Below are 23380 nucleotides of genomic sequence, written 5' to 3'. Positions count from 1 at the left end.
CACACATGCACTGGGCACTTGGCCAGGGCCCGGGGCCAGGCAGGGGGCACGCGGAATGGCGGGGTATTTCACAGGGTATTTCACATGCTGGCACCAGCTGTTTCCCCCCTCTGCCCCCAGCCACGTTCCTCCTCCTGGAGCCACTCACCCTGCCTCCTGCCACCCCACCGCAGGGCACTGCTACAGTGGTGGCAAGTTGTGCCCCCCTCTTTCTCCCCTTTGCCACTCATAGCTTAGTGTTCAGCCCTGTGCAGTAGACACCTGCATTGGTTTCTTATTGTTGGGGCACTGGTGGGACTGGGAGAGGGGTTGCTGCACCCAAGGATGGCTTTAGAAGCTGGGAGTGGTGGGGTAGCCTTGGGATAGAAGGACAAGACAGCACAGCTTGGTGTGGGTGCGGTGCCTGGGCTGGTGGGGGGACGATGGACTGTGGCAGCAGGGCTGTCAGTGCCCCTCCTTTCTGCAGAGGGTCCTGCTGCCTTGTCACCCACCCCAGGGACCATGCCTAGCAGCACCCCCAGCCTGCAGTGACCCGCAGCTGTGCCCAGAGGTGGGGTGATGGCCAGACCCATGACACAGACCCCAGCCACCCACCCCTGCATGCCCCATGTTCTGCAGCAGCCAAGGGACCTGTGAGCAGTTCCTCTTTGTTCCAGGAGCACCTGGATCTGGCTGCCCCTTCTGCCTCCTGGCATGGGTTCAGCAGGAGGCCCAGGGCTGGCTCCTGCCATGGGCAGCACCTAGTGCCAGTGCTGGCCTCACTCTGTTGGGGCAGGGACAGCCTCTCCATTGTCCCTGTGCCCCTGGTCCCCTCCAGTCCTGTATGCCACCTGCTCTAGATTGTGATACAAAATACAGTATTTTCAATAGGGGAACCTGGGGGGAGATGAGCTCTATTTTCAGATTTTTCAGACCATATTTTTTTTACGGCATACAGGACAGGGGCTGGGGGGGGGGGGGGGGGTGGGGGGGTGCTGTGCATGCGCTGCCTTCCCTGGGGCACCCCAGGGATGAGCCAGCCTGGGGTCAGCCCTTTGCCACCAGGGCAAGAAGGGATGGTGTCACCTTTGGGTCCCAGCTGACCTCACTGGTGGCACCCCAAGGTAGAGCCATGCTCTGGCCAGGGCTTTGTGCCTGCCCCACTGCCAGGTTCCAGGTGGGTGCTGGCACTGGGGGTGTGGAGCATCCCCTAAACCCTCCCATTGCAGAGCTGCCCCCACCCTGTGTGTGCCACTGTCCCCATGCCCCATGGCTTTCGGTGGTCAATGGTGATGCAACCTGGGTAGCCATGGTGGCACAAACCCCACTGGGGGCACCCTGAGGGTGGCGGTGGGGTGGGAGCAGGGGGAGGGGGGGTTGCTGCCTTAACACTATTTGCTTGGTTGAGTTTGGCCTCGCCTCCGTCTTGCCTCCCTTGGCACGTCCTTGGCCACCAGCTGCAGGCACAGTGCCAGTGCCATGTGGGGCATGGGGTGAGGATGCCTTGGAGGAGCCTGTACATTGCTAGCAAAAGAAACAGATTAAATGTGAAAAATAATGATCGTTTTAAATAAAAAAAATAACGACCCAGCAAGAGTGTGTGGGTACTGATGGGCAGGAGCACCAGGCTTGAGTGCTGGAGAGGGCAAGGGCTGAGGAGGGGGGGTCACAGTGCACATGCATGGGCAGGAGCCTGCAATGGGCAAAGGGAGCTGGGCCCCACACAGGGCTGCACCCAGCACTTGGCATCTCCAGGGTGGGTGGTGGAGCTGGCTGGGGGCACAGGCAGGAGCTGTCCTTGCAGGACAGGGGCTGGGCCCCATGGCAGGGCGGCCCTGGGTGCTGTGGGGCCAGGCATGGGTGGGAACAGGTGCACCCTAGGGAGGAATGTGGGCTGGGACCAGGCACGGCTCTTGGGCGCTCACGGCACCGCCACCACTCAGCCAGGAGCCACCACCCAGCATGGCGGAGAAACCCCAAATCCAGCTCTTCGTTAAGGTGAGAGGGGTCAGGGGGACCTGGGGTGCCCCAAGCCGGTGGGCACCTCTGGCAGGGCCTCAGGCGTCGCTGGGCTGGCTTGGCTGTGCTGCCTCTGCCCACTGCAGTGCTCATGTAGTGCCGTGGACAGCAGCGGGCAGCTCGGGGCTCTTCCCCAGGACACAGCATAATGCTGCCTGTGGGCAGGGAGGGCTCTGGTGCTCAGCCTGGGGTGCTGGGCTGGGATACCCCCCACACCAGCCCCCCCACTCCCCAGCCACTGCAGCATCCCCTGCACCTGCCCGGCCCTTCCTGCCTCCACCCGGCCAGGGCAGTTTGTCTGGCTGCACCGGGCAGGACGGGCCCGCCTGGGCTCACACCCGGGAGCGAGGGGGCCACCGGCATCACCATCACCCTTCTCCAGCACGGTCCCCACCGTGCTGGGCTCTCCTCTGCCACAGCTGCCCCAGGCCCCGTCTTCCTCAGCACTGTGGGGCTGGGGTCCTCATGTCCCCCAGCAGGCCAGGGCCAGCACCAGCCATGGAGGCTGATGGGGTGAGGCAGCAAGGCCCCAGGAGCTGGGAGGTGCTGGTGCCCTGCCCAGTACAGCCGATGCCAGCGCTGCTTGGCTGCCTGTAGCCATGCTGGGCAAAGGGGCCACTGAGCTCTCCCTCTGCCCACAGGCAAGTGAGGATGGGGAGAGTGTGGGCCACTGCCCCTTCTGCCAGCGGCTCTTCATGGTGCTGCTGCTCAAAGGGGTGCCCTTCACCCTCACCACCGTGGATGTGAAGAGGTGAGTGATGCCTCCTCCCAAGGGTCTGCCAGCCCTGGGGTCACAGGCAGGGTGGACAGACTTGCCCTGGCACAGTGATGGGCCATGGTACGCCCCCAGCACCTTGGGAAAGGTGCGAAGGATGGGCACTGTTGGACTATGGCAACTGTTGTGCATATCCACCCGCCCCCGCTGTCTGAGGGAGGTATGTGGGCTTCTTCAAGGGCTGAGCTGCAACAGGCACATGCTGAGGAGATGCAGCCTGGGAGCACCACCTTGTCCCTTTGCCCAGGACACACATGTGGTGCCCTGCAGAGCCCTAGGAACTCATGAGGAACAGCTGAGGGACCTGGGGGGGGGGGGGGGGGGGGATTAGTCTGGAGAAGAGAAGGCTCAGGGGGAACCTGATCGCTGCCTACAAGTGCCTGACAGGAGGATGGAGCCAGGAGGGGCTGGGCTCTGCTCCCAAGGAGCAAGGGATGGGACAAGAGGAAACGGCCTCAAGCTGCACCAGGGCAGGTTTAGATGGAGCTGAGGAACAATTCCTGCCCCAGAGGGTGCTCAGGCATTGGAACAGGCTGCCCAGGGCAGGGCTGCAGTCACCGTCCCTGTGAGTGTTCACACAGCGTGGAGACGAGGCCTCAGTGCCATGGGTTAGTGGTGGCCTTGGCAGTGCTGGGGTAAGGGTTGGACTGGATGAGCTTAAAGGGCTTTTCCAACCTGGTTCATTCTGTGGTTCTATGATCTGTCCCCATCTCCTGCAGGGCACTGGACGTGCTGAAGGACTTTGCGCCGGGGGCCCAGCTGCCCGTTTTACTCTACAACGGCGAGCCAAAGACTGATACTGTCACCATCGAGGACTTCCTGGAGGAGAAGTTGGGCCCACCCATGTCAGTAGCAGCTGCTGCCCTGACAGGGGTCCAGGGGCCAGAGAGGGGCAGCACAGGCTGAGGAGGGGCAGCAGACAGCACATGAGCTCCTGCTGGCTCCTGCTGCCACCCTCAGTTGTGCCTATGTCCCGGCAGGTACCCCAGCCTGGTCCCGCAGTACAGGGAGTCCAGCCTGGCAGGGAATGACATCTTCCACAAGTTCTCCACCTACATCAAGAACCCAGTGCCTGCCCAGGACCAGGGTGAGCCGCTGGGTGGGGGACAGACACCTCATGCAACCTCTCGGGTGGCACCACCCTAGAGCCCCATCGGGTCACCCTGAGCCACTGCAGCCCTCCCCTGCCCCAGCTGGGGCTCCAGGCGCTGTCGCTCCCCACAGCTCGGTGTGGCTGGGTCCACGTGTAGGGCTGGGCGTGGGGCAGGAGTTGCAGCACAGCTGAGGGGCCCTGATGCTGCCACCCCTTTGCAGCACTGCAGCGGAACCTGCTGCGGGCCCTGCTGAACTTGGATGAGTTCCTGAGTGCCCCCCTGGAGCACGAGCTGGCCCATGAGCCCTTCCTCCGGGCCTCCCGACGCCGCTTCCTCGACGGGGACCAGCTTACCTTGGCAGACTGCAACCTGCTGCCCAAGCTGAACATCGTGCAGGTGAGTGCTGGCACCTCAGCACCGTTCACCTGCTCCTCTCCCTGGCTCCCCAGTCCTGCCCCTTGGTGCTTGCAGCAACCCCCTGTTCACTCGCCAACCCCCATACCACTTCCATGTCATCCTGTGTAGTCCCAGGGATGTGCCCTGGCCCCCTGCCACCCTCCTGCTTGTCAGTACCAGCCCCTGGCCATGGGGCCCTCCTTGGCACACCCCAGGCATGCAGTGCTGGGCAGAGGTTCACCCCGTTCCTGCCCGCAGGTCGTGTGCCAGCACTACCGGCGCTTTGGGATCCCCAAGGACCTGCAGGGTGTGTGGCGGTACCTCAACAGTGCCAGGGAAACCAAGGAGTTCAGATACAGCTGCCCCAGCAGCGAGGAGATTGTACAAGCCTATCGCTCCGTGGTGCGGTCGCTGCAGTGAGCACTCGCCCTGGTCCTGCTGTAACCATCACGGTCCTGCCTGCATGCACTGGGGAGGGCAGTGAGCATGAGCTGTGCACTGGCACCCACATTCCCTCAGCTGGCACCCCTACCCGAGGTGCTGGCAGCTATCTGCACTGCACTGCACCCGCAAATGCGTTCTCACCTCTTGTGCCATCCTCCCAGACCAGCCAGCACCCCCTCAACCTGCCCTGCGGTTCCTCAAGCATTGTAATGGGTACAAGGGGGCCACAGCCACTGGCACCATCTGTACCAAAGCTGGGCAGTGCTGAGGACAAGGCCAGCAGCTGGGGAGGAAAAGCTGCCCAGAGCAGAGGGCTGTGGGTCAGAGAGGGCAGTGGGCATGCCTGCAGCCTCCCTTGGAGGTACAGAATGCCACCTGCCAGTCAGTGACCTGCAGCATGATGTTCCCAAGCAGCTGCACCAGTGAGGGGAACCAGCACAGCCATGGCACAGCCCTGGGAACACAGCATGGGTGGAGGAGACGGCAGGGCCCCATTCCCTGGGCAAGGGGAGCAGAGGGCACTGCGCCCCTTGAACCTTTAATTAGGAAGCTCTCAGGAGCAGATTTGGGAGAGGGATGGGGGTGAGACAGGGCAAGTCCAAGCCATATATCAGAGCTTCTGGAAATCAATAAAGGCTTTGCAAGTGAGACAAGTGTGTCAGGAGTGACCAGCCTCAGCAGCTCTCATGCCTCACAGGACTTGACATCCGATTCCCAGTGCATAGAGGGACCTGGACCCATTCTCCCAGCTCTCCTGGGAAAGCTCCAACCACTCACCCACCAGCCCACTGGCACACAGCTGTCAGGAAGGTGAGCTCTGATCCCCTGACCCTCCAAGGTCAGTTGAAATTGGCCACAGGATTCCCAACCAAAGGCAGAATGGACCACCCATGTTGTCCTGGTCCACAGAGACCAGCTGGCTAAACATCTTTACTGGCAATAAGTTAAGCACAGGCAATCTTTTAGTTATATGGCTATATAAAAATTCGTTAAAAACCCCACAAATTCATGGCGTGAGGTGGGGAGGTGGCCCCTGCCAGCAGGGAAGACCTGCAGGGGAAAAAAGCCAGCCCTCTGGGTCCTGCTGGTCCATCTGTCTTCCCAGGTGCAACTGAAACCTTCACCTGCCAGAGCCGCAGTTGGCCAGGCTCTGGTAGGGCAGCACAGGTCAGGAGTCCTCAAAGTCTACTCCAGACGGTGCCTTCTTGCTAGAAGGAGGTGGAGGGAGCATCACACCCCCTGCTCCCATGCAGTTACAGAGCAGAGTCCATGGGACCTCTACACAGCCCGTCCTTAGCACTTGGCCCCAGCACTCACCTTTTAAAGCCAGGATTAATGAGAGACTCCCCTGGGATCTTCCTCCTGGCTGGCAAATCAGAGCCAGCACCCCTGTTCTTCCAAGGCTTGGGGTCTGCCTCGGTGAGGGACAGGCAGGACGGATTGCAAAGGGTCAGCCAGTTGCTCTGGCAGCCCTGCAAATCCCTCTATGCCCAGGGTGAGTGCCCAGCAGCCCAGCCTGGCAGGCCCAGCCTCCACGGTGAGCAAGGAAGGGCCCAGCCTGACCTCCTCTCCCAAAGGAGCAGTGAGACATGGACCTGCCCCAGCCTCCAGCCTGGAGGAGCAGTGAAGCCTGACCTCCTCCTGGAGGCTACCACGCAACCTGCCTCATGATGCCTGGCACCTGACCTGAGCACAGCACATCCCAGACACCCACAAGACACCATGCTGACCCCTGGCCTCTTCTGTGCCAGAACAAGCCACAGTCAAGGGGGCTCAAAGTGTCCTGGAGAGCACATGGACACAGAAACAACAGCCTCCTAGGGAAGAGAAGACAAACAGCAGGACCAGGGGAGGTGCCCCCTGGCAACTGCTTACCTGGCAGGAACTGCTGCTGGTTCTGGGCTGTATTCTTCTTAGGGCTGCAGGAAGATGCCAGTGTCTCCACCACTGTTGAGGAAAGAACCAGAGCCAGAGCCTGTGACCATACACACTAATGCAGCAAGCAGCACCCCAGGCCTTCCCTGCAAGTTCCATGTCCTCTACAGCCAAATATTCTCCTCCCAGAACTCTCACCCAGGCTGCCAAAGCCCCAAGATCCCCCTAGGCCCCTAGAACAGAGACCTCTGTAAGGTGAATCCCCCCTTCCTGATGATGGGGCCACGGGAACAAGGTTGTGTTTCCGCACAGGGACACAACACTGGTCCCACACAGGAGCCCTTCCACCCGAGGTGATGAAATGCAAATCCTGGCCAGCTTTGGGAACTAGGCAGCCAACGAGGAAGAAGGCAGCAGCATCACCTCTACTGCCTCCTGGTCAGTCCATGTGGGACCAGGGAGGAGAAACCACCTGGGGTGAGGCCAGAGAGGCCCAGAGCTCATCTGGATCCCTCGGGGCAGCTCTGGGTGGGCGGATGATGCTCTGAAGGCTGCAGGGCGCTGCCCACCCCCGTCGCGCCTTCACCCCGATTCCGTCGGCCCGCACGTACCGCTGAGGCGTCTCTCCAGGCCCTCGATGCGCCCCGCCATGCCGAACAGCAGCGCCCGCAGCTGGCTCCTCGCCTCCCCGGCAGGCAGCGGCCGGAGATCCAGGGCCGAGCACGGAGCGTCCCCCTGCAGCCGTAGCGTGCCCCGGGCCTCCCCCGGGCTCAACGAGGCCGCGCCGCGCCCCAGGGCCTCCCTGCCCGGGCGATCCGGGGTCAGCGGGGCCCGGAGCCGGGGCCGGTCCCCCCGCTCTGCCGCACGCACCTGAGCTTCGCGCAGTGCTCCTCCGGCTGGCACCGCTGCACGGGAGGAGGGCAGGTCCCGAAACCGCTTGGCCCTGGCCAGGCCCCGGCCCCGGCCCCGGCCCCGGCCCCGGCTCCCGGCCCCGGCTCCCGGCTCCCGGCCCCAGCCCCGGTTCCCGGCCCCGGCTCCCGGTCCCAGCCCCAGCCCGGCTCCCAGCCCCGGCTCCCGGCCCCGGCCCCGGCTCCCGGCCCCGGCCCCAGCCCCGGTACGTACGCAGCCCAGCGACGGGGGGGCGCCGAGCTCCCCAGCCCACACCTCCAGCGCATCGGTCACGCTGCGGAGAGAGCGGCTCAGGTTGCGCCGGAGCTCCCCGGCCTCCGCGCGGCCCCGGCCCCGGCCCCGCTCCCGCTCCCGCACTCACTAGACGCTGCCGCCGGGCCCGCAGTAGCACAGGTACCGGCACGACCCGGCCTGCAACCGGTGGAAGGGCCCCGCCGGCTCCGCCATGACTGTCTCGCCGGAAGAGGCGGGCGAGCCCGTGCGGGCCCTCGCTGCCGCGCAGCCGCCAGCCCGGCCATGGTGACGCTGGGGGTGCGGCGGGTGGAGGATGAGGTGGCGGCCAAGCACCCGGTGCGCTGCGGGGCCGGCGGGGAGGGGAGTGGGAGCCGGTGCTGAGGGAGCCGGGGAAAGGGGGGAGCGTGTGTCCGCGCCCCGCGCTGAGCGTGTCCCCGCAGGCGCTGCAGCAGTACGCGGCCTGCCAGTCCCACGCCTTCCTGAAGGGCATCGGCACCTTCCTGGCAGGTAAGGGCCCAGCTCCCGCAGGAGCTGCGGGCAGCGGCGGGGGGCAGCGGCCCGGGCGGGGCCGTGGCCGGTAAGAGCGCCCCAGCCCTGGGTTTCGGCAGGCAGCGGGGCCGTGTTCGCGGTGCAGAAGCTGGTGACCAGGAAGGTGCCGTACAGCCTCCAGTGGAGCTTGCTGCTGGCCGGCGGTGAGTGTCCTGCCCCGGGGGCGGGTGGCAGCGGGGACGGTGCCGTGTTGCAGGCAGAGGAGCTGCTTGTCCATAGCGTGGGGGGTTCTCTCCCCTGGCTAATCCCTCCTCCATGGAGCCCTGTGGGATCAGGGATGGCCCACAGGCAGCTGCACCAGTAAGTGCATGCCAGTAGGTGCTTTCATAGGATTATGGAATAGCTTGGTTTGGAAAGGACGTTAAAGCTCCTCCAGCTCCAACCCCTGCCACAGACAGGGACACCTTCCACTAGAGCAGCTTGCTCCAAGCCCCTGTGTCCAACCTGGCCTTGAACACTGCCAGGGATGGGGCAGCCACAGCTTCTCTGGGCACCCTGTGCCAGCGCCTCAGCACCCTCACAGGGAAGAGCTTCTGCCTAAGAGCTCAGCTCAGTCTCCCCTCGGGCAGGTTAAAGCCATTCCCCTTGGCTTGTCCCTACAGGCCCTTGTCCCAAGCCCCTCTCCAGCTTTCCTGCAGCCCCTTTAGGCACTGGAGCTGCTCTCAGGTCTCCCCTTCAGGAGCCTTCTCTTCCCCAGGCTGAGCAAGCTCAATTCTCACCACTGCTCTTAGCAGATGCCCTTGCTGTTAGCTTTCTCAGGAGCACCTTGGTCTCTTCAGCTGCAGGGTCCCTCGCCAGCTATGTGGTAACCAGAGCTGAGACGCAGAAATGCTCTGACTTCTGGATTTACCTGGAGACAGGCAAGTTCCCACAAGAGCTCGCCATGGCTGGTAGAGTGTCTCAGCCTGCAGGTATGTTCACATCCCTCCCTGCTGCCTTCCCTGGGCTTGTCATGCCTGGTTCTTCCCTGCTGTTCCTGCCTCATAATTAAGCTGGTGACTGTCATTGCCAAAATCCCCATGTGCCCAGTGGCACTCTGCAGCTGAAGGATGGGAGCTTGTTCTTTCTATTGCAGAAGATCTGCCTAGTCCAGAGGACAGAGGGAGTGCAGCACCCCTGGTGAGGAAGAACAAGTATGGGGACGTTGTGGAGTAGCTGGTAGAGCCCAGAGCACCATGCCTGTGTGCTGCTTCAGCCCTTCTTGCCCTCCCTGCCTGCTGTGCCTGTGCTGCCTGCGAGCCTGGTGGGTCTGTGGCGCTTTCCCGCACCTCAGATGAGTTGATCGTGCAGTGAGAGCGTGGTAGAGGCACCACGGGGTAGAGCCTGCCTCCCCGGCGGCCTCTGAACATCACGTGTGCGGGATGCAATAAAAGTCGAGAGCTGAAAGCGCTTGTGGACGGAGGCTGGTGGTGGTTCCGGGGCCTCGCCACGGGAGGGAGCCCCTGTGCTGGGGAGATGAGGGGCCCGGGGGGGCGACCTTGGCTTTAGCGCTCAGAACATCTGAGCTGGAATCACATTTGCTGTGCAGAGATGGGGAGCAGCCAGAAGAGCGAAAAGCAAAGTGGCTGCAGGGGGCGGGTGTGCTGAGCCACAGTGCAGCGGGAGCAGGGAAAGGTGTTGATGGAGCAGAGCCCTGGAGCAGAGGTCGTGCCAGGAAACCGTAGCTCTGTTGAAGCCGCTCCTCTCCCGGGGTGTGTGGAGGGACACAGAGGGCTGGAGGATCGCTCCGGATGGGGTTGACAAGTCGGGACTGGGCCTGTGCTGGCAGCTGGATACGTGGTGGCTCTGAGCTGCCAACAACTACATGAACAGAATTGCGGGCTGCTCTGCTGCTCTGCCTGGGTACCAGAACCAGTCTCTGGGAGCAGAGGTTCCCTGTGTGTTCTCCTTGTGTGGAGTGAGCACAGTAGTGAGTGCATAGGACAGTCAGCTTGAGTGCTGCCTGCTCATGTCTTTGGACCTTCTAGGCTGATTAAAACTCTTCCACCTCCTCTTGGTCCCAAGTCTGGAGTGAGGTTTCAAGCCCACCTCAGTCTGTCTTCAGGCTGGTAAAGCATATGAAGCCATGGTGGTGTCTCAGCACTGGGCAGGCTGCAAAGGAATGAGACCTCCAGGCAGAGCCTGACTTGTGGCTGTGTCCGTGTAGACCCCGTAAGTGGCTCTTCCCCTGTGGGACGGCCAGGCTTGACCGGCCTGTTGCTGATCATGAGCCACGGAGCCATAGGAGTGGTTACAAAGATTTATTTCTGATTATAAAAAAAACCCCAACCAGACAAACCCAGACCTGCCTGTTTGCATGTCCCTGTTCTTGCTCAATTGGAAATAAAGGCGCGTCCTCCCAGCTGCCTGGGGAGGGGTTCTGCAGGGATCAAATCCTAAAGCAGAGCAAAGCCCCGCTCCCACAGTGAGCCTGTCAGCCTGGGAATGGAGGAGGCTCTGGCTATGGCCAGAGGCGAATCTGGGTTAGGAACCACAGGAATGGGGAAGGCACCATGAAGTTACTGAAGTGGGACCTGGGAAGCTGCCTGCTCCCCATGTCTGGTTGTTGCTAAGCCGCTGTCCAAAGCCCATGTGCTGAGACCAGTGAAAGTCTAGGCGAAGATCTGACCCTCAGAAAGGTCAGTGGGATTTGTGTGTCATCCAGAAAGACAGCATGGGCTCTGGCTGATGCCCAGAGCTCCCAGGAGGCAGGGTTTGTGCTTCAGGGACAGGCTAGAGAGGTCAGCTATAAGGACTAGTGTAAATGTTCCCCACCCATGCCATGTACATGAAAATAAATCCTACTATTGTGACTTGCTGACCCAGTTCAGCCCAGGTCTGGTGGCAGAAAGATGCCCCAGGTCTGAATGTCCAAATCCCGAGTCTGCTCTGGGGTCCGTCCCTGAGTAGCACTGGGAAGCCCTTAAGCTGTTGTCCTGCCAGGCCAGCAGTCCTTTTCTGTCCCTCCCTTTCTGCAGCTTGAAAGCAAGGGGAGGGCATGAAGGGGCAGCTTTCCTTCTGGGACAGGCAGCATCAGGCATGGGAAGATGACATCTCTGAGCACTTGCTGCATTCCAAGTGTTCAGGCCATGGAGACTCCAGCAGGAAGGACGGTGCAGGGCCCTGCAGACAAGGCTCCCTGACAAGGCCATTAGATTGTGCCAGACTTGCTGCGCCGGAGCAGGCAGACAGCGGTCACCAGAGATGTCAGGGTGGTGACCACAAAGAGCAGGATGAGGATGACCCAGTAGTTGTACAGCATGCTTTTGTGGGAAGAGGGCTTCTCTGCTGGGATCATGTTGGTGAGGTTCAGCATGTAGCCCAGGGCCCAGCCGATGGAGGTATCTCCTGCCTGTTGGAAGAGCATGGTGTGGTCACCACCCCACTCAACCCATCTCCACAAGCCTCAAGAGACCTTCCAAGGACCACCTCAGTGTCAGCCCAATGGAGGAGATGGGTGTGTGTGTGGGGGGAATTCAGCACCCTGAGCCCTCGCTGGCCCATAGGTCCAGCCAGCCCAAGGATGAAGCAATGACTATCCTGGGCTTATCCAATGGGAACAGGATCTGGTCTGCTCAGGCTGGTCCTGACTTCACTGCCCATCCTGTGGCTCAGGAAGGCATCAGAGGTAGGATTCTGCCCTGAGATAACTTCCCAGCAAGCCTGAGCAAAGAGTTGTTTGCAGTGGCTTTTGTCTAGAGGGCCAGGGAGGGACTGGAGGACCTTACTCCATGCCCGGTCAGCTTAGCTCAGTTTCTTTCACCTCCCAAAAGATTCACCGAGACCCTGAGAGTCCCATCCTGTCCCTCTCCCCGAGATCTTCCCTCACACTGCTTAGCTCTTTCTTGGTGTGGGGCTCTCCTGCAGAACTTTCTGGCCTGACTCCAAGCAGATACCACGGGATGGGGATGTCCTCTGGCATTACCCACCTTTTTCTGGAAGGCGATGTTGGGGAAGGAATGGTTGTTGAAGTTGTAGCCTTTGGTGGTGAGCAAATAAACAAACATGGTGACGGCGCAGTAATCTGGCAGCCTTTTCTCCAGCTTGGGGGCTTTCTGGAGCAGCTGGATGGGATGCATGGAGGGAGAAAGAAAAAGGGTCAAGCCAGGAGGGTTCAGGCTTTGTTTCTGTGGCCTAAAGCACCTGTCTGGCCAAGGCACTGCACATACCCACCTGAGGCACTCCTGATCCTATCACCTATCCCCCTATTCCATGGGTGCCAAGACACCCAGCTCCCTTGAAGGGCTGCTCTCAGTTCCTGGGTGATGCCCCACATGAAGCAGCCCTCTCCACCCCACCATGCCAAGGGAGCCCACCTCGCTCCAGTTGGTGGCACAGATCATCTCAGCAGCGTCCTTCAGGTCACTGGGCAAGCGCACAGGCCTCCCCATCACTGTCTGGATGAAGTCCACCGTGTAGAAGAAGGCAGAGAAGGCCTGATGGAGGAAGGGAGACAACTGGGGGACAGGCTGGGAGCAAACCTTGCCACCAACAGCCACTGTGGTGTGGTAGGCACCAGCAACGGCCCTTGCAGGGCTGGGGGTTTGGGTTTGCTGCTGCATGATGCTGAGAGGCTGGGGAGACCTGGCCCACAATCCCATTCCATGCCAGGACTTACAATGAAGTTTCCTGAAACCTCTGGCTGGAAAATGCCATCAAAGGAACAGCGGGAGAAGGAGCAGGAGGTGAAGTCGAAGAGCTTGTTGACGTGCAGAGCACAGAGGCTCCCGTTCCCAGTGCCGACCACAGTGATGGTGGTGTCAAGGGCAAGGCTTGGCTTCTCCTTCTCTGTGCAGGGGCTGTCATAGACACTGCTCAGCGATAGGCTCTTGTGGTAGCCCGTGGGCCAGCAGGGATGTGAAACAGTGGCTTGGTATCTCTCAGCCTACCGGAGAAGCAACATATGTGAGATGAGCCCTGACAGCCCCGGCACTGCTGCCTCCGTTCCCTACCGGGAGACGCAGAGGGGACTGGGCAGCAGGATGCAGAACTGGCAGTTGCCACAAGCATCTCGAGATGACTTAGGATGTCTTGGCTCTGGCCGAGGGGTGCAACACCTTATGGAGAAGGTGGGAGGAAGCCCTGGGACCATGGGAGAGGGTTGTGGGCAAAAACCTAGAGATGGGTGGGAAGGAGGTGCAGCCGGCCCTGTGGGGCTGTCCTAGACCCAGGGCTAGGGGCCACCCTTGTATAAACACCAGGGTGAGGGCACAATGTGGATGACAGACGGCATCCTGACTGAGCATATGCTGGTACCTGGAGGAGCTTTGAGAGCAGCCTCTTGAGGACCTGGTCCCTTCCATAGCAGAGGAAACTGTGAGTGTACACTTTGTACGTCTGGCCGTACAGCTTCAGCATCACCTCGTTTCTGGGGTCTTCAATGGTGTCCCTGGTTTCAAAGGTGATCTGTGTGGAAGCGCCCCCAAAGTCCATCGCCCCCAGGGTCTTCTTCTGGGGCTGGATCCATTCTCCAAGCCATCCACGCTGAGCAAGAAATACAAGAGTGGGCATAAGGATGTGATGAGCTACAGGACTGCCCAGCCAGCGCAGCCACCACTGCTGGGTGCCATGATTCGCTGCCCACCTTGATGAAGTTCTCCAGGAGGTAGTTTGCGGTGACCCAGCCGAAGACCCCTTCTTCCTCCCCAGACAAGATCTTTGAGCCCCGGAAATCAAAGGGGTACGACTTCAGTGTGGTCGCCACAGCACCGAGGACGGCGTCCGAGGCCTGCTGGCTTGAGATGCTGCGGAGCAGGCAGAGTGGAGGGCTGGGCTGGGTGCTGCGATCACACCCCACTGCCCACACAGCCCTTGGGTCCCAGCCTCACCATGGCACTGGGGCAAGAGGGAGGTGGGTCCTCACCCAGGTACCCATGGGGATGTCCTCAAAAGCCCCAGCTAATTCCCCTTCTTTCTGCTGGAGGAGGCAGGGACAGGGATGGGGTGTCCTCCCTCCTGTCGAGCCAGATCCTGTGGCTGGGCAAGGGGGGCACAACTCCCTCCTCTCCATGTTTTTTGGGGAGTAGTTATTCTCACTGCATCCCGTGAGGCTGCAAAGGGTGCAGGGGGCCTTCCCTCCCAGCTAGCTGCAAAGACTGGATTGGTTATCCCAGTGTTGGTCCCACTACAGCCCTTTTCAGTCAGGGGGGCTGGCTGAGCTGAGCACTGCAGAGCATCTCCTGCTCTGAGAGGCAGGAAGATCTCTGTGAGGGACACACAGCTGGGCAGCTGGGAGCGTGAGGAGCTTTGTCTAGCAAAGGGGTTCCCTCGGAACTGTTCTTCACCATCTCCCACCCCTGGGTGAGAAGGTGCAGGGTGTCATGGAAGAGCCCCTGGGCAGTGTTTAAGGCTGATGTGCACAGGGCACTCACTGGAGCAGGCGCATGCCGGCTGTGGCACCCAGGTAGAGCGGGGTGCCCACGTGCTTCTCCTTGGGCACATCTCTCAGAGCCTGGTTCAGGCATTGCACCAAGCTTGTCCCGGCAGCTGGAGGCCTGGAGCTGTAGCTGGAGATGCCGGGACCTGTGGAGAACAAACAACATTGCTCCCTGCGGGCAGTGGGAAAATGCTCCATGGGCAGCTTTGCCTCTCCCAGGCTGAGGCCCTCCCAGGCACAGCCTGCTTCAGAGGCAGGTGCTCCAGGTTTCTGTGGGTATGGAGCCATCCAGAGTCCAGTAGTGCATCTCCCTGCCCATGCTGCATCCCCGGGGCAGACAGCCTGGGAAAGGTTGCTTAAATGGAGAGTGGAAAACCATCCCTCGCTCCTCACTGGGCTAGGCAGGGAGCTGAAATGTTTCCTGGCAGTTCAGTGTATGCCACTGGCGTGCACTGCAAGCCTTGGGGGAGACGGCAGAGGTCTGGGGAGCAGGGCTGGACTCCTAAGGCACCTCCCTGTGCTGGTGGATGCACGGGGAGGCAGCTGGGCATGGCAGAGCATTGGCCGCATCGTGGGGCCCTGCCTGCTGGGGATGGGACACAGCCTGCCACCAGCCCCTGGCCCCGGGATCAGCACAGCCCTTACCCTCCACGTCGCACATGCTGTGCTCGCTGACCACCCCGGTGTCGTTCTCCTTGTCTGCAGGCCACTTGTAGACGAACATGGCCGTGTGGGAGGACCCGGCGTCCAGCACGATGCCATACTGCAGGGGGAAGCAGTGGGTCAGGCCTGGAGGCAGCACCCCGCGGTGCTCCAGATCATCCCGGGAGCAGGCACCGGGGCTCGATGTCCCACCACAGCCCGTGCCCTGGCCAGCATCTTCAGGAGCATTGCCTGGCAAACGCAAGCACTGCTCAGCCCAGTGCAGGCATGGCCTTGCCCTCACCAGGCATGGGCCCTACCAGGATGGGGCTGGGAACAGGCGCTCTTCCCAGCCAGGGATACTGGACATCTTGGGATGCTACTTGGCACAGGACTGGGACGTTGACTTTCAGGGCATGGGAACCCCCTCACCCTCTTGAGCACCTGCTGTCTGCTCCCAACACCCCACAGCATCACTCCTGGCCAGCGGGCAGCCACAGGCATCCATGGGCACCCACATATGCCCATAGACATTCACGGGCACCCGCAGACACCCATGGCTAACACAGACATCCATGGACAGCCCACAGGGATCCATGAGCATCCATGGGCATTCATGGGCATCCACAGTCATCCATGGGCTGCCAGAGACATCCACTGGCACCCATGGCCATCCATGGGCAGTCGTGGGCAGTCGTGGGCAGTCGTGGGCAGTCATGGGCAGTCGTGGGCAGTCGTGGGCAGTCGTGGGCAGTCGTGGGCAGTCGTGGGCAGTCATGCTGAGCTGTGCGGGCAGGTCCCTGACACCTGGGAGTGTCCCCTTGGGATGCAGCTCTCCAAAGATGGTCAGCCCGGCACCTCGTCCCTCCTGCCCTTGTATGGCTCGGCCATTCTCTGGCTATAAATAACCAGCTCCCTCCTGCCAAGCCGTGGTTCCTGCTCCCAGGGAGGGGCTGCCCTGTGCCGCCTGCACCCCCTGTGCTCAGGGTTGCTGCCCTGGGAGGAGGGGGTGAGGTGGGATCCAGCTGAGCAGCTCTGGGGTGAAACCACTTCAGGCTTAGACCTGGCTTGTACAAAGGCTCTGCCTGCTGCCTGCCTCACCCAGACTCTGGGATCCACCTTGGCCCTGCCTGGTGGGTGCTTCTGGTCCCGTCCCTGTCCCCATCCATGTTCCCACAGAGCCTAGGTGGCTGCAGGTTTGGGTTTTGGCCAGCAGAAATAAATTGTCAGGGCAGAGGCCTGCGGTCCCTGCTTACAGGCAACTCCCATTCCTGTGTGAAGCCAAGGCCCCACACCAGCAGCACCCCCAGCTTCCCCAGGGAACCATTTCCAATGGGTGAAACCCCTGCAGCCTCCTCCAGCCCCTATTAACCATCAGAGGCTTCCCACACATCCTGGGACCAAAGGCACTAGCCAGCAGAGAATCCAGACTGCTGTGTGGGGAGCAGCTACTGGTGACTGAACCCTGCAGAGAGGAGGAAGGGGGGTCTACAGCTGCCCCCCCCCCCCCCGGCTGCTTCTCTGAAGCACAGCACTGGGGAGCGGAGCAGGGCCCCCAGATTGGGCCATTTCTGGGCCTGGTGCTGGGGTCAGTTGCTCTGAGCAGCCTCTGGGGGGTCTCAGCCCCCTCCTCTGCCCAGCGGGACATGGACCATGGGCCAGGCACCCCCTGAGTGTGACCCCAGGCCCTCCTCACCACAGCACCCCCCTGCACCCCCAGATGGGCGTCACCCACCAAGCACAAGTACTAGAGGACACTGAGGCTGCTCCAGTGAAGCTGCCTGTCCCAGGGACACCCACTCACACGTCCCCACTAGCTCCCACCCCATGATCCTCCTCACATGTCCCCTTTAGTGTCCCACTGCTCACAAGTGGGTGCTGGCATCCCCAGGAAGGGTCCAGCCCCAGCAGACCCCGCCACCCACCTCTGCCACACGTGTGCCCACAAACCCTGCAGCCACCATGCAGATGTCTTCAGTGTCCTCATGGGCACAGCACCACCCCGGACATCACCTGGAGTGACGTGAGCATCAGCAGGACAACAACACTGTCCCCAAAGGGAAAGCATTGACAGGTGCCCCAGACATGAGGCTGAGCATGGCCAGGATCCAGGGAGCTGTGTCTAATCCCAAGATGATGGGGGAGGACAGGACCTGCAGGCTTTGGAGGGGGACAAAACTCAAAACTGGAGATGGGGATGCATACAGGGTTGCAGGGGTTAAGAAACACTGGAGCAGGAGGCAGTGAGGATGACCTGCAGTGCCTGGAATACAGTGCCACACACCAGGAACAGGGACAGCCCAGGAGGAGCAGCGCTGGGGATATGTATGTGCATGGATGTGCATGGATGTATGGATGTGTGCGTGGGGTGTGCATGCCTGTAGACACCTGTGTGGAGATGTGTGTGTGCATGGACATAGGGCATGTGCATGTCTCATGTCATGCACTTGTGAGGTTTGCAGGGCTCAGCACCATTAGGGTGCTGAGGCGCTGGCACAGGGTGCCCAGAGAAGCTGTGGCTGCCCCATCCCTGGCAGTGTTCAAGGCCAGGTTGGACACAGGGGCTTGGAGCAAGCTGCTCTAGTGGAAGGGGTCCCTGCCATGGCAGGGGTTGGAGCTGGAGGAGCTTTAAGGTCCCTTCAACCCAAACCAGTCTGGGATTCTGTGATCATATGTTACACACGTGTGTGCAAATTTCAGTGTGGAGGTGTGTGTGCAGGGTGCATGGGTGAGCTGCACAAGCATGCAGGCATGCTGACGTGTCTGCATGCACGAGTGTGCCTGTGCCTATGTGTACATGCACATAGGTGGTGTGTGCTGTGCAGACATGTGTGTGGGTGTGTGTGCTTGGGGCAGCCGTGCTGCCTGCTCAGCCCCTGCAGCCGAGCACATGGGGCTGTATCTGCCCTCCCCGGTTGTATTGGGGTGACAGTGACAGCGCTGGAGCTGGCATCAGCACCAGCTGACCCATGCAGCACATCCCAGTGCCTTTCGCAGCAGCACCTGTGGGTCAGGGTGGGGGTCTCTGCTCTCAGACCCTCTGCACAGGCAGACCCCATCGCTGCCGAGTGGGGAGCAGCAGCCCCAGGCCTCGGCACGGGATGGTCCTCCAGACCCCTGACTGCCATTAGCCTGGCCCCAGCTCCATGGCACGCTCCACAGGGTTCTCCATGGCGTGCTCCATGGTGTGCTCCATGGTGTGCTCCATAGTGTGCTCCATAGTGTACTCCATGGTGTGCTCCACAGGGTGCTCCATGGCGTGCTCCATGGTGTGCTCCATAGTGTGCTCCATAGTGTACTCCATGGTGTGCTCCATGGCATGCTCCATGGTGTGCTCCATAGTGTACTCCATAGTGTACTCCATGGTGTGCTCCATGGCATGCTCCATGGCGTGCTCCATGGCGTGCTCCGTGGTGTGCTCCATGGCGTGCTTCATGGTGTGCTCCGTGGAGTGCTCCATGGCATGCTCCATGGTGTGCTCCATGGCGTGCTCCATGGTGTGCTCCATGGCATGCTCCATGGCGTGCTTCATGGTGTGCTCCGTGGAGTGCTCCATGGCATGCTCCATGGTGTGCTCCATGGCATGCTCCATGGCGTGCTTCATGGTGTGCTCCGTGGAGTGCTCCATGGCATGCTCCATGGGGTGCTCCGTGGGGTGCTCCATGGCATGCTCCATGGTGTGCTCCATGGCATGCTCCATGGCGTGCTTCATGGTGTGCTCCGTGGAGTGCTCCATGGCATGCTCCATGGGGTGCTCCGTGGGGTGCTCCATGGCATGCTCCATGGTGTGCTCCATGGCATGCTCCATGGCGTGCTCCATGGTGTGCTCCATGGCGTGCTTCATGGTGTGCTCCATGGCATGCTCCATGGCGTGCTCCATGGTGTGCTCCGTGGAGTGCTCCATGGTGTGCTCCATGTTGTGCTCCATGGCATGCTCCATGGCGTGCTTCATGGTGTGCTCCGTGGAGTGCTCCATGGCATGCTCCATGGCGTGCTCCATGGTGTGCTCCATGGCATGCTCCATGGCGTGCTCCATGGTGTGCTCCGTGGAGTGCTCCATGGTGTGCTCCATGTTGTGCTCCATGGCATGCTCCATGGCGTGCTTCATGGTGTGCTCCGTGGAGTGCTCCATGGCATGCTCCATGGCGTGCTCCATGGTGTGCTCCATGGCATGCTCCATGGCGTGCTCCATGGTGTGCTCCGTGGAGTGCTCCATGGTGTGCTCCATGTTGTGCTCCATGGCATGCTCCATGGCGTGCTTCATGGTGTGCTCCATGGCGTGCTCCATGGTGTGCTCCATGGCGTGCTCCATGGTGTGCTCCGTGGAGTGCTCCATGGCATGCTCCATGGTGTGCTCCATGGCATGCTCCATGGCGTGCTTCATGGTGTGCTCTGTGGAGTGCTCCATGGTGTGCTCCATGTTGTGCTCCATGGCATGCTCCATGGCGTGCTTCATGGTGTGCTCCGTGGAGTGCTCCATGGCATGCTCCATGGTGTGCTCCATGGCGTGCTTCATGGTGTGCTCCATGGCGTGCTCCATGGTGTGCTCCATGGCATGCTCCATGGCGTGCTCCATGGCATGCTCCATGGTGTGCTCCATGGCATGCTCCATGGCGTGCTCCATGGGATGCTCCATGGTGTACTCCATGGTTACCATAGCATGAAAGGAGCCACTGTGGCCTCATGGCACCCCCCTGTACATCCTCCCAGGGCACAGGGCTCTACACCCCAGGCCATCACCCTCCCCAGCAGTGCTGGGGGTGGTGGGCAGGGGAGGAAGGCAAGTGCACACATGGGGCATGGAGAGGCTGAGGGAGACCTGGAGGTTCCCTAGGGATGAACGAGAAGTCCCATCTCCTACTCTAGACCCAAGAGTGCACACGTCTCCAGCAACCACATGGGAATCAGGGGAGAGTCACCCACAGCAGCCCCTGTCCCTGCCCCAGCCCCCTTCCCAGCCCCTGCCTCTGCCTCAGCCATTGTGCCCAGACACTGGAGCCATGGCTTCAGGCGCTGCAGAACAAGCAGCTGTGTCGCACAAGCCGTGGCCAAGCTGTGGGCCCTCAGCCACATGGGGGGCACAGACAGGTCCCAGGATGGAGAATCAGGCTGAAAGTCCATCTCATGGGTGATCTGCAGTGTAAGCACTGCCCTCAGCTCTTCATCAGAGGTGTCCTGCACCTGCCAGGGAGTGGGCTAGAGATGAGGGCTGGAGGGACACAAGGATGCCCTGACATGCCCTGGCACCAGTGCCTGGCTCTCGCCATCCCTCTCATCCACCCCACACGCTCAACTGCCAGCACTCTGGGGCTTACCAGGTCCTCAAACGTGTTCATGGCCCTGGCCCCAGGCGGCAGGACAGTCCCCAACCCCAGCACCTCCTGCTGGCCCAGGGATGTGAGATTTTCCCAACAACAGGACCTCTGACCAGGCCCTGGTGATGCTGCAGGGCTGGGGGACACAGGTGGACCTGGCATGGCCCCACATCAGGACAGTGTCCCTGAGTCAGCCCAAGGCCTGTGGGCTCTGCCCCACCACAGCATTGCTCATCCCAGCCCCAGACTTGGCTGCTCATTCCCAAAGCCCCTGCAGAGGGGACGCCAGGGGAGGTTGTGTCCCCAAAGGCTACAGGGCAGCGAGGTCCCAGGTAGGGCTCTGGATTCCTGATAAGTCCATGGCTCTGCCAGAAGCATCCTACACCCCAGGCAGGAAGGAGCTGGACGCTGGGAGCTGCCCACCTTGCTGCAGCCTGGCTGCATGTCCATGTCTTGTGGCTGTGGGTGTGCCTGAGCTTCCAGCCCCCCCCCCCCCCCCCCCCCCCCCCCCCCCATGGCTCTCTGAGCTGCCCCACAATGCAGAGAGGGCCCAGCCCTGCCCACAACATCCCAGTTCCCTTGAGGGTGGTGAGACCCACAGGGCCTCAGGTCTACGGTGGTTTCTTTCCTGCCACAGAGCTGCAGCTCCCCCAGGACAGCTGGCAAGAAAAGAGCCCAGTGCATTTTGTAATGGCCAGTGAAAAGATATGCCAAAAGAAGGAAAAACAAGGGTTGCCAATAGAAGGCACCAGCTCTCAGCCATCAGGCAGCAGTGCCCTAAGCCCCACTGCAGACCCACAAGGGAAGGGGAACACTGTGCTCCTGGAATCAATCCCTCTGGCAGCAGGATAACTAATTCAGGGTATTATAAGGCTATATTCCAAGCAAAAGGAACTGGAAAGGGAAGACTGGAGCCATAGCTGAGCAGTGAACAGTGCTGTCATCCAGCAGCTGCTGTTAACATACACCAAGACAGCAAGGAGCGTGCCTTGCCCAGGCGGGCAGGGATGATGTGCCCCACAGCTGGACCAACCTTCTCGAAATCACGTCAACATATTTTGCACTGAGTTAGGCTGACAAAGATTTGCATCCCCAGAGCAGCCCTGAGCTTTGTGCAAAAGCAAACCTCTTGGTGCCTGCCCGGTGTCAGGCCCATGGGAACAGGCACTGCAGGACACTGGTGCCGACCTGAGCCGGACTTCGTATGTGCTTGACACATCCAGGAACAGTTCAAGCCCCCAGGTCCCTGAGTTGGGCCAGGACCCATCTGAGTGCCTGGGGCTGCCTGTGGTCTGGAGGATGTGTCCATTCAGAGAGAGAAAAAACACAAAGCACAAAAATTAAATATCTGGGAATGCATCTGGCTAAATGCATTCCAGATTGGAACTGGGAGGAGAAATGCATTTAGAAATGCATTTGGCTGAAGCTCCAGATTGGAACCAGTAGGAAAAAAAGCTTCCCAGGCTGAACCAAGTGCTGCACATATGGCTCTGAGGACGGATCTAATTCCCCCACATCCAAAGAGACAAAGTCCATTTTGAAACCAGTCCAAGAGGCCCCAGCACATGGCAATGGATGGCCATGAAAGGTGGCACAGGGGAAGAGTTCATCACTGCTGGTTATACCAACAGCAGCCAGCTCATTTTCCTAACCTAATCCTCATTACATCTGACAAACCCGGAGTGAAGGCAACACATCTGGCATTTGGGCTGGCTCTGAAAGTTTCCAAGCAAATTGCTTGGGATGAGAAAAAGGGTTTTTTTGATGAACCATTTTTAAGGACAAGAGCCTTTTTCCCACGGAATAGCTTGGTCTGTCACTGAAACAAATTACCACCATTTTAAAACAAGGGCTGCAAAGGAGTCAACTGGGGGACTTGGCCAGCAAGAGATTGCTTGGGAGCTTCTTTCAGCATCGGAGTTTAGAATGAGAAAGAAAACGGAGCAGCTCGTTTTCACAGGGAAGCACATGTCTCATCTGGCAGCGCTGGCTCAGGCGATGCAGCCGGAGCCCAGGGGCGATGCTGGGTGTGTGGGGTGCCCTTCCCGCAGATGCCGACAAGGCTGCTCGGGGCTGGGGCCCATCCCGACACGCCACCCCCAGTCCTCTCTGCAGGCGCAGGTCTGAGGTGCTGGGGATGTGCGGTCGGGTGCCCCCGCGACCCCCGACCGCAGCTTGGGTTCCCCCCCGTCAGCTCTGGGGACCCCCCTGGCTGCCGGCGCCGCTCCCGTGCCGCGCATCCGGACATCGGGTGCCCGCTGCGGCTGCCCCAGTCCCCGGGAGCGGCGCTCCCCCATGCCCGGTGCCCCCTCCGTACCGGCCCTGCTCACCTTGAAGCCGGGCGGGCCCCGCGTGTCCCCGGACCCGAGGCAGAGAAGGAGGATGCCCAGGAGGCAGCCGAGGGCGAGCAGCAGCAGGACGGCGGCTACCCTGCGGGCCATGGCGGGGCAGGTGAGCGGCTCCTCGGTGGCTGCGGCGGCTCCTGCTGCTGCTGCTGCTCCTCCTCCTCCTCGCCCGCCTCTCCCGGCTGAGTCACCGCCGCCGCGGCCCCCCCCCGGCGGGTCACCGGGCTGCGGGTCCCGCGGCTGCCCCGACACCGGGGCCGTCTCCGTCCCGCAACCCCGCCCCGGGCATCGTCCCCCGGGATCAGCCCCATCCACCCCCCTGGGCATGGTCCTTCACTCGGGACTCAGCCCCGGCCCCTCGGGCATCGCCGTCACCTCAGCGTTCATCCCCACACCATCCCTCCTGTCGCCGGGGTCGGTCCCATCTTCTCCACAATGGGAGATCAGAC

At 61.1% G+C, this 23380-nt stretch overlaps 4 protein-coding genes across 6 annotated transcripts; 2 read left to right on the top strand and 2 right to left on the bottom strand.

The window, feature by feature from the left end:
• Positions 1 to 1829: 1829 nt before the first annotated feature.
• CLIC3 (chloride intracellular channel 3) lies at positions 1830 to 4731 on the top strand. The gene is made up of 6 exons (XM_057410580.1): positions 1830 to 1977; positions 2640 to 2749; positions 3493 to 3618; positions 3754 to 3860; positions 4088 to 4263; positions 4522 to 4731. The coding sequence occupies exons 1-6, from the start codon at positions 1867 to 1869 to the stop codon at positions 4681 to 4683; spliced, it is 792 nt and encodes a 263-aa protein (XP_057266563.1). The 5' UTR covers positions 1830 to 1866; the 3' UTR covers positions 4684 to 4731.
• Positions 4732 to 5621: 890 nt separating this feature from the next.
• On the bottom strand, positions 5622 to 7980 carry PAXX (PAXX non-homologous end joining factor). Of its 2 annotated transcripts, none has more exons than XM_057410597.1 (7): positions 7853 to 7980; positions 7705 to 7765; positions 7453 to 7487; positions 7194 to 7384; positions 6583 to 6654; positions 6025 to 6118; positions 5622 to 5915 (listed from the first exon to the last, which is right to left on the bottom strand). In XM_057410597.1, exons 1-7 carry the CDS (start codon positions 7936 to 7938, stop codon positions 5876 to 5878), a joined length of 579 nt encoding a protein of 192 aa, XP_057266580.1. In that variant the 5' UTR covers positions 7939 to 7980; the 3' UTR covers positions 5622 to 5875. The 2 variants fall into 2 exon arrangements, with proteins under 2 accessions (XP_057266580.1, XP_057266579.1); XM_057410596.1 differs by having other exon boundaries at positions 7194 to 7388; positions 7454 to 7487.
• Positions 7928 to 9605, top strand: TMEM141 (transmembrane protein 141). Of its 2 annotated transcripts, none has more exons than XM_057410600.1 (5): positions 7928 to 8061; positions 8166 to 8232; positions 8334 to 8417; positions 9060 to 9185; positions 9353 to 9605. In XM_057410600.1, exons 1-5 carry the CDS (start codon positions 8008 to 8010, stop codon positions 9427 to 9429), a joined length of 408 nt encoding a protein of 135 aa, XP_057266583.1. In that variant the 5' UTR covers positions 7928 to 8007; the 3' UTR covers positions 9430 to 9605. The 2 variants fall into 2 exon arrangements, with proteins under 2 accessions (XP_057266583.1, XP_057266581.1); XM_057410598.1 differs by having other exon boundaries at positions 9054 to 9185; positions 9353 to 9604.
• A 1315-nt stretch (positions 9606 to 10920) lies between these two features.
• ENTPD2 (ectonucleoside triphosphate diphosphohydrolase 2) lies at positions 10921 to 23212 on the bottom strand. The gene is made up of 9 exons (XM_057410595.1): positions 22917 to 23212; positions 15275 to 15392; positions 14625 to 14775; positions 13838 to 13997; positions 13510 to 13737; positions 12872 to 13138; positions 12570 to 12689; positions 12183 to 12317; positions 10921 to 11605 (listed from the first exon to the last, which is right to left on the bottom strand). Exons 1-9 carry the CDS (start codon positions 23025 to 23027, stop codon positions 11405 to 11407), a joined length of 1491 nt encoding a protein of 496 aa, XP_057266578.1. The 5' UTR covers positions 23028 to 23212; the 3' UTR covers positions 10921 to 11404.
• Between the last annotated feature and the right edge of the window lie 168 nt (positions 23213 to 23380).

This window comes from Pezoporus wallicus, unplaced genomic scaffold (genome assembly GCF_028554395.1).
Source record: "Pezoporus wallicus isolate ANWC-B61680 ecotype Strahan unplaced genomic scaffold, APGP_CSIRO_Pwel_v1 contig_8071, whole genome shotgun sequence".
Lineage (NCBI taxonomy): Eukaryota > Metazoa > Chordata > Aves > Psittaciformes > Psittacidae > Pezoporus > Pezoporus wallicus.
This window is presented reverse-complemented; position numbering and strand designations above follow the sequence as displayed.

Bases quoted from the DNA above. Each gene is read 5' to 3' on its own strand.
- CLIC3 (XM_057410580.1), top strand. From the start codon at position 1,867: ATGTGGGCTGGGACCAGGCACGGCTCTTGGGCGCTCACGGCACCGCCA. The intron at 2,750-3,492 runs GTGAGTGATGCC...CATCTCCTGCAG, and splicing joins ACCACCGTGGATGTGAAGAG to GGCACTGGACGTGCTGAAGG. The intron at 4,264-4,521 runs GTGAGTGCTGGC...TCCTGCCCGCAG, and splicing joins CCAAGCTGAACATCGTGCAG to GTCGTGTGCCAGCACTACCG.
- PAXX (XM_057410596.1), bottom strand. From the start codon at position 7,938: ATGGCGGAGCCGGCGGGGCCCTTCCACCGGTTGCAGGCCGGGTCGTGC. The intron at 7,766-7,852 runs GTGAGTGCGGGA...CTCTCTCCGCAG, and splicing joins GGGCCCGGCGGCAGCGTCTA to CGTGACCGATGCGCTGGAGG. The intron at 6,655-7,193 runs GTACGTGCGGGC...TTTCCTCAACAG, and splicing joins CCTGGAGAGACGCCTCAGCG to TGGTGGAGACACTGGCATCT.
- TMEM141 (XM_057410598.1), top strand. From the start codon at position 8,008: ATGGTGACGCTGGGGGTGCGGCGGGTGGAGGATGAGGTGGCGGCCAAG. The intron at 8,062-8,165 runs GTGCGCTGCGGG...GTGTCCCCGCAG, and splicing joins AGGTGGCGGCCAAGCACCCG to GCGCTGCAGCAGTACGCGGC. The intron at 8,418-9,053 runs GTGAGTGTCCTG...TGGTCTCTTCAG, and splicing joins GAGCTTGCTGCTGGCCGGCG to CTGCAGGGTCCCTCGCCAGC.
- ENTPD2 (XM_057410595.1), bottom strand. From the start codon at position 23,027: ATGGCCCGCAGGGTAGCCGCCGTCCTGCTGCTGCTCGCCCTCGGCTGC. The intron at 13,998-14,624 runs GTGAGTGCCCTG...CCTGCTCCGCAG, and splicing joins GCCGGCATGCGCCTGCTCCA to CATCTCAAGCCAGCAGGCCT. The intron at 12,690-12,871 runs GTAAGTCCTGGC...TTCCTCCATCAG, and splicing joins AGGTTTCAGGAAACTTCATT to GCCTTCTCTGCCTTCTTCTA.